This window comes from Limulus polyphemus, unplaced genomic scaffold, assembly GCF_000517525.1.
Source record: "Limulus polyphemus unplaced genomic scaffold, Limulus_polyphemus-2.1.2 Scaffold3636, whole genome shotgun sequence".
Classification (NCBI taxonomy): domain Eukaryota; kingdom Metazoa; phylum Arthropoda; class Merostomata; order Xiphosura; family Limulidae; genus Limulus; species Limulus polyphemus.
Window position 1 is genome coordinate 26,744 of NW_013669246.1, and position 8,450 is coordinate 35,193.

Consider the following 8,450-nt stretch of genomic DNA (forward strand, 5'->3'; position numbering starts at 1 on the left):
CAAACATTCTGATTTAATTTTATAACACCACAAAGTAGATCCTCCTTTCAAACATTCTGATTTAATTTTATAACACCACAAAGTAGATCCTCCTTTCAAACATTCTGATTTAATTTTATAACACCACAAAGTAGATCCTCCTTTCAAACATTCTGATTTAATTTTATAACACCACAAAGTAGAACCTCCTTTCAAACATTCTGCGTACGGGCCAGAACATGTGCTTGCTTCAACAGCCCGTACTTTAATTATTTTTTTTTTAATTGTACATTTTCAGAATACCTGACGTAAAGTAATTGAAGATTAAGGAAATCATCCACTGATGGCTCATCTTCACGTGCAGATAATCCTAAAGGATTTTGTGTGTGTGTGTGTGTGTGCACATAACTACACTTTTGGTTTTAATTTTTTTGAAAATATGACTTTCATAGTGGCCTATCATTGTTTTGTAACTTTTTTCTTTCCTAAACAACCATATCAGCACCTGATGAGTAATATACTATTTTAAGCTATATTTTCAGTGTTTTAATTTGGATGCTAGCTAGAGGGCGCGTGACGTTAAGGTCCAGAAAGTTCATAAAAGTTTGTTTGTTTTTTAATTAAGCACAAAGCTACACAATGAGCTATCTGTGCTCTGCCTACCACGGGTATCAAAACCCGGTTTCTAACGTTATAAGTCCACAGACATACCGCTGTGCCACTGGGGGACTCATAAAAGTTATTCTAGAGTATAGAAACCCCCCGGATTCAACTTATTGAATTTGGAAAGGTCAAGGTCAGTAATGCGTGTGAGATAGAGGACATTTTTCTTGTTTTATTCAAGGTCTCGGTTTGTCAAGCTAAACCTTATCGTTCAGGGCATGCTAAGTCCTGATTACAATCAGGTAGATCTCAATGACTCATCTAGTCGGTGATCAAAACATTCTTTCTTTCTTCTTCTTCTTAGTTTTAGTTTTTTTTCTCAACTAATGTTAGATTTAGGTATCTATAAGTGACTTTATTAACAAGGCACCCTGTTTATTTCAGGACTTACCTTACCCCTATAGCTTGAACTTAACTATCTTGTGTCTGTCATATTAACTTTCGAATTTCAAAAATGGACCTTAAGAATTCAGATCCCCATACTTGCCATAATACGCTTGTGTTTTGAGACTCTCCAGCTATGCCTTGTGGGAGCCCTAAGAGTGGTGGGGAAAAATGTCACAAATCCTCTGTTGTTTTATTCTCAGATAGGGGTGTCCTTCGTATCCTCAGTGGACCCTTCTGCCCGACGTCTAGGGGTCGTTTTGCTTCTCTCTCTGAAGGTCCCTGGCGTAGTAAGTGTAACCAACTTTAGTTTGCAAAGGTTTTGTCAGCAGTGATACCCATCAGCTCGATCATCGAAGTTCGAAAGTTGTCCAGGAAAGGAGTTCTTTAGAGGTCATGGACTATTGAACTGTGGTAGCTCTTTGAAAGTTGATTCAACTTTAAGATTTGTCCTCCTTGGAGGTTTTGGGTATCCCTGTCTTTTGGAAATCTATTTCTTTCTCTGTCATTAATTTTTATAATCTCTTCACCAGTTTTACTCATGTGAACATGAATACATTGACCTCTGTGTGTGATAACCCCTTTTGATTTGTGGGGACTTCAATACACACCACTCTCTTTAGGGTTCAACCCCTACTGATTCTAATGGTCAGCATTTAGAATATTTCCTCGAGGAAGGAAATCGGTGCTTAATCTGACTATAATCTCCACCTCTTTCAGTGGCAAGTGCACTTGGAATGTTCATCCAGATAATTTTGGAGGTGACCATTGTCCAGTAATCGCTTTTATCTCTTTCACTGCTCGTCTAACATAGATTGGTCAGACTATTCTGCTGTTTTTGATTCTGTTCTCCAGAGTATTGCTGTGGAAACTGGTCTTGTTAGAACATTTGGTGCAACTTTTATCCAAGCTGTTTGTCTGATTCCACGTTCATACTACTCTGCCTGCATTTTTTTGGTGTAAAGGATCTTAGTGGAATGCTGAGTACAGTATATTTATTGCACTTTGACAAAGAAGCTATCATTGTTTAAAACATCATTTTAATCAGATTAATTGACTATATTACCATATTGACTCTGTTAAAGTTAAATGTGACATTTGTCGTTCCAAGTACCAGACAAGTTGGTGAAATTTATGTTCTTCACTCACTAAAGATTCTCGGATGTAATACATATATATTATTGCTTCCACCATGTACAAACTGTTCCTTCAAATAAGGCTTGGATTTCATGCTCACCTCTCAGGACAAATATGAGGCTTATGCAACCTTCTGTTCCTAAAAAAATAGTGTACTCATGCCAGTACACAGAATGTTTGAAAGGGGAGTTCTAATTTGTGAGATCAGAAGCCAACAACTATTGTACGAAGCATACTGAGAATGCAAAGCAGGCTAATGCTACGGGGCTCTGACTATGTTATCTGATTATTTCAAGCCAAAAAATGCCAATGCTTCATCAGAAGAATGTAGACCACGCAGAAAATGTTAAATGTCATAAGAAGTTGTGCTATAACTATATAATGTTTTTTTTACATCGAAAAAATGGGTGTTAACCTCCTCGACCCCCTCCTTTCTCATGCTGAGGTACTGCTAACCAACACAGAACTTGGAGGAAACACTCTTGGCTTGTTATATACACTTAATTCCTTGATTGAACTCTCACACTCAAAGGCACTAGCTCTGGTGTGGATTCAGTCACCTACTTTCATAATTAAGTCGCATATCTACTGGCAGTTTACAACAATAACTGGATCTCTGTCCTATGCCACCAATCTTGGAAGTGTACAGAAGTAGCATTCATTCCTAAATCTTCTAGTATCCTGAGCTTTTCTTCAAATTGCTTAACCTCTGTCATCATGTGTAGCCAAAATTTTTGAACATATGATAAATACTTGCCTCAACAAGTCTTTTGGCTGTATTAATCATATTACTCCCAAACAGAATGGATTTTATCGAGCTCAAAGTGTCATGAACTGCTTAGTACAACTCCAAGCATCTGTCTCAATTTCTCTTGTCAACAAGGTAGTTGCTATTGCTATAGGTTGAGGGCTTATTATGAAACATTATTCAATTGGTTATAGAGGTCATTTTATATTCTGGTTAAATAATTACCTTTGTGACACAACCTTCTATGTGAAATTTGGGTGTACCCAATCTGCTACCACTTTATACAACAGTTTACCCAAGGTTCTAAACTCAGTTTTACCTTATTGATTGTCAGGTGTCTTGTTGGCGATAAATTTCAACAATAAACAAACAGCAACACAGTCCACTTGTCAAACGTGAATACAAATGTTCGTCACACTGCTACTTATCACATTTGTATCCAGAGCTTTAAATAGATGTACCTTTTTCGTGAAAGTTTACAGAGGCTGTTTCAGTTTCTTTAGAACAGAATTTGTCAAGACGAATGTGATAATCTCAGTTTAAGATGACCATTTAACTGCTGGTTACCACAGTTGTATCCATAGCTTTAAGTAATTATCTCTTCTTCGGCAAAGCACACACAGACTGATTAAATTACTTTACAACACTATTGACAAGACAAATTCTTCTTCTCTACTCTTTTATTCAATACAATTTGTGATAAGTTCGCTTTAAAAATCGCCTCTATAAAAAAAAGAGGGGGGCTTTTCAAAATTCCTTCATACATGCAGTCTTTTATTATTCGTTCACCATCTAACTTGTATTATTCTGCACTTCTGATGTGAAAATTGTACAATGTTTATTATCTGTATTCTTGTTAGAAATTATCATGAAATTTATTACCGTTCTATCTTTTTTTTTTAGCCTGGTTCACTATTTACCCTCATCCCACCCCTAGGGGACGAGAGTATAGCAATCGGATCCAAGTGTGTGTGTATGTTTGTCTGTATTTCCGCGCGCATGTCTCAAAAAGTAATACATCGATGTACACGAAAATTTTACAGAAGATGGGAAGCTATTATAGGACAGTTCCCCCCCCCCCCAAAATTTAGTTTGCATCCAAATCCGGATACGTATTCTGGATCACTTTTAAGCGTTTTTATAATGGTAAGATAGGGTATTTTCGCGGTTTTGGGTTAGTAACTCCGTAAAGTGTGATCGGATTTGTACCAAATTTCACGGGCACATTCAGGTTGGGACGTCCTCATCACACTACAAAAAAAAAAAAAAAGACCCAGATCGTTGACTATTCTGGATCTGAGAAGAATTCTTTGAGTTTTCGAAGGTGAAATTTGACGTTATCCTATATAAAAACATGCAATCTTGAAAAGGAGTGTCGGAGCAAAAGCATGAAGTCTCTCTGATTGCTTTTATTTGTGTTGTATCATCTTATTTCTTTACCACAAAAGTTACTCGTAAAATCTGTTTCACTTTACAGTTTAAATGCTGAAAGCAGGTGAAACATAGAAACCAGTAGGCCTGAAAATTGGTGATAAAGTCATGTAAACTATTGATATTTTTTCACATTCTTCTTAATTTGTACATTTTAAATCAAAGACGAACAAATTATAAGAAATGTGGAAAAAAATCTGCAGCTTGCATAATTTATTATCACAAATTTTATGCGTATTGGTTTTTTTATAGATGTATTATAGTGTTTAATATAATATATATATATATATTTGGAAATATACGTTTCCAGTGTCACCATAGGATATAGTTATTTCACTAAGCTTAACTTAGGCTGTTCAGAAATTAATACTAAATATTGTTACGACAGCGGAAGTCACGTGACGCTGCTGGCGCATGCGTGATTCAGTTTCTCGAATTATCGACCAAGTTCGCGAATTTTGGAAATGCCTCTTCGTTAGTATATAAGCCTAGCAGAGAAAAGCCAGGGGATGATAAAGCGAACAGTAGTCACCGTAAGTTTCGGGTAATTTACGATTCTATTTCGAGCTAGTGTGTGTTTTGCACTCGTAGAGAGCAAAATTATCGAGATTGTGAATCGCTGTGATTTATAGCGTGTATTATAAAAGTAGACAAGTTGAAAGTGACGAGAAACGTACTGACTGTGGAATTACTGTGTACTAAAAATTCTATCGAGAAAGAATAAACTGGTTTAATCAAGAAAGGACTTGTATTGCTGATGTTCCTTGGAAAGAATTTCTACCGGAAAGTAACAAACAAGCAGATACGCAACAATATACATATAGTTAGTTTAATGGAAATACTTTTTAATTAAGGTAAAAAATTAAATAGTAGTAATCATAATTATATTAGTAGTATCACATAAAATAATTAATAATGATACAAGTTAGAATTAAAAAATGAAGAATATAATTATGAACATTGTGGGTCACTATTTACATGATATAAAATTGGAAAGCCTGTATCAGATGTTAGTTATTCCAAGTCAGTCACTGAGTTACAGTGAGTTTATTTGTGTGCTTCGCTATTGTTAACAAAAAAAAAGCCTAATGACAGTACTTTTACATGGATTTTTTGTAGGGCAGCTACTACCACCACCAGAACAGGAATTAGCAACTAAAGTTCTTCAGATACAGTCTAAAAGATTTTATCTTGATGTCAAACAGAACAGAAGGGGACGATTTATTAAAGTAGCAGAGGTAAAAATGAAGGTGGCGCTTTCTATGTAAAATTACAGTTGAAATATTTTGTTGTGTATTGGCTTGCTTGAATAAATTGCATGGTATGTGGAGTTTAAATCCGAAAAAAAAGATGAAAGTTATATGATTGAGTTAGGAGCTAAATTTGTAAGATAATTACATAGAAATATTATGTTAATATTGGAGCTATTGAATGTGTAATTGTTTGATATTATAATCATGATCTATAATTAGTGGTAGTAACTTAAGAAAATTGAGCTAACATGGAATTTAATTTAAAGACCGAAAAGCTTAGGTATGGAGAATATACATATTGTATAAACATTTTTTGAAGACATTTTGAATTACTCTTCATTTAATATGATAGATATCTTCAGGATTAAGTTTAGTCTTAAGCTATTGTATATGAAAATGTTTCATACATACAACATTGTATGAAACCTGTAACAAGCTGAAAATACCATTATTACCATTCCGTGGGTTTCTCCCAACAGATTTTCACAGAACTACTAAAACTAATGAGTTTTTGTTGATGAAAAATTAGAAACTACAAAACTTAACAGTGACTAGTAAGCTTACTATTAGGTTAACAGGAGTTATACTTGTAAAGTTTTGGGGATAGAGTTCATGATTTTTATACAAACACAACTATATACAGAGAGTCATGCATGTGGAGGTCAACAGAATGTACACATCTTCATCAAGGTAATCCAACACATGGTGTATCTTAACTGTACATATGGACAATAAATTTAACAGCATGTTTCACTTATTAGGGGTGGAGGAGAACAAGGTTATCATGGACATAAAATTAGTCATTATTTACCTATGGGTTTCTGTGCAATTACATTGTAGATATAGGTGTTTGACAACTGTCAGCCTCGTACAGTAGAGAGATTATGGAAAGCCAACAGGGAAGAGGAGTGTGCTTGTTACATGACATCTTTATGATGGAGCCTTCTGCTATGGAAACTGTACTGCACAGTAGTCAGATAGAACATGACTGACACGGACTGTAACAATCTGATGAGGCTCCAGAAAATATGTTGTTATATAAAGATGAAATTAAAAAAGGTTTGTTAAAATTATCTTATCTTATTTCTTGACAAAACATTGCCATCTACTTCCTGTACGTAACTTCTGTATTTATCTTTACCTTTACTGATTATTCAAGGAATTGTTAATATGATAGGATTAGCAAGGTTCTAACTGGTATATTAGTGACTTACTTTTATATTATCTGTTAAGGTGGGACCAGCAGGAAGAAAAAGCCGTTTATTATTAGCAATGTCCACAGCTTTGGAGTTGAGAGACCATCTTACAGCTTTTAGTGAAATATATGCTTCTTTAGGTGGGTGTAAAACAGACGAATATATTTTCTATTCAGCTTTAAAACACACTTTAAACGTCTCTTATTTCATTTTTTATAAACTACGTTTAATGTTTTTTAGTGTAGAAGTTTATCAATATCTATACGTATGTTATCAGAATTTATGAATTATTTTCTGTACATGTTTTAATTTGTTCACACACAGTTTGAAGATGTATGTGTGTTTTGGTTTACCATTGATTTTGTTGAATTAAGCCCTAATTTTTGTGGTATATGTGTGTAGTTGTAATATGATAATTTGGTTCAGAAGTTTATATCAATAGTTTTTTTTTCTAGAGTGAAAGGTAGAATTCTTGTGACATAATTATTTTTCGGATTGTGATATGTTAATTTCAAAAACTGATAGACATTCCACTGAATACCATTTTAAGACTTAGAGCATACTGTCACCATACCAACACAAAATTATAACCACCCTTTAAGTCGAAACTAAGCGCTTTGTACACTTATGTTTGACTTGCTATTAATATGTGTTCTAATATTACAGATATAAACAAAGAAAAAATGTATTTAAAAGCAGTAGCAGTAGATAGCAAATATGACTCTAAAATGAATGACAAATGAAATACTCTAAATTAACTCCATTAAAAACATCTCAAAATAAGTTCTTTAGTATACCATTATTTCCTCGAATTTTGGAAAACATTGCTAAAGGTTTCCGATTAAAACGCTACAAAGCAGCATTATTTCCACAAAATAAAATTGTCAACCATTTACAAACACTCAAAGATCCAAAAAAGACTGATGATAAAGATGGAATTTACCAAATCAGTTGCAGTTGTGGTTAAAATGTACCTAGGACAAAAAAAGCAGTAAATTAAAAACGAGATTGAAAGAACACAAATATGACATGGTAACACTATGTCCTCTGCTGTAGTTGAACATTTCTGGAACTGTGATGGTAATTTTGACTGGAAAAATGTAAAGAACTCAAGAAATGTAGAAACAAACATAGAAAGGAACTTATAAGAGAGGATTTGTATAATTAAAAATATACCTGTGTGTAAGGAATATGGGAAAACCCCATAAAGAAGGTGTTTGGGTGCCTCACGAACTCTCCGATGATCATCGTTTCCAACGTATGAACCTTGCTTCATCCCTTCTGGCGTGTAATGCGCGTGAACAATTTTTGGACAGAATTTTTTGACGGATTCTGTATGTGAATATTAAACGCCAAAAATAATTGCTCAGTCCCAGACATAAACCACTTTCGATCCCAAAACCTGGACTCCATCCGCAGAAAGTGATGCTTTGCATTTGGTGGGACACCAAAGGAATAATTCATTTCGAACTCCTCAATCCTCAGCGAACTGTCAATGTAGAGATCTATAGTCAGCAACTGTAACGTTTAAATCAAGCCCTTCATCAGAAACACCCTTCACTCGTCAAATGAAAAGGTATTTTTCTTCTCCACGACAATGCACGTCCACATGTGGCACGTTGGACACAACACAAGATTATGGAGTTGGGTTGGGAAGTT

The 8,450-nt window shown here is 34.7% G+C and overlaps 1 protein-coding gene across 1 annotated transcript in view; it reads left to right on the forward strand.

Annotated features, from left to right (window-relative positions):
• Nucleotides 1–8,450, forward strand: part of LOC106469736 (transcriptional activator protein Pur-beta-like) — a 47,238-nt gene that overhangs the window by 12,507 nt on the left and 26,281 nt on the right. Inside the window, exons 2-3 of the mRNA XM_013930248.2 lie at nt 5,462–5,580; nt 6,829–6,931. Coding sequence (XP_013785702.1) covers nt 5,462–5,580; nt 6,829–6,931 — 222 coding nt within the window. The remainder of the gene's footprint in view (nt 1–5,461; nt 5,581–6,828; nt 6,932–8,450) is intronic.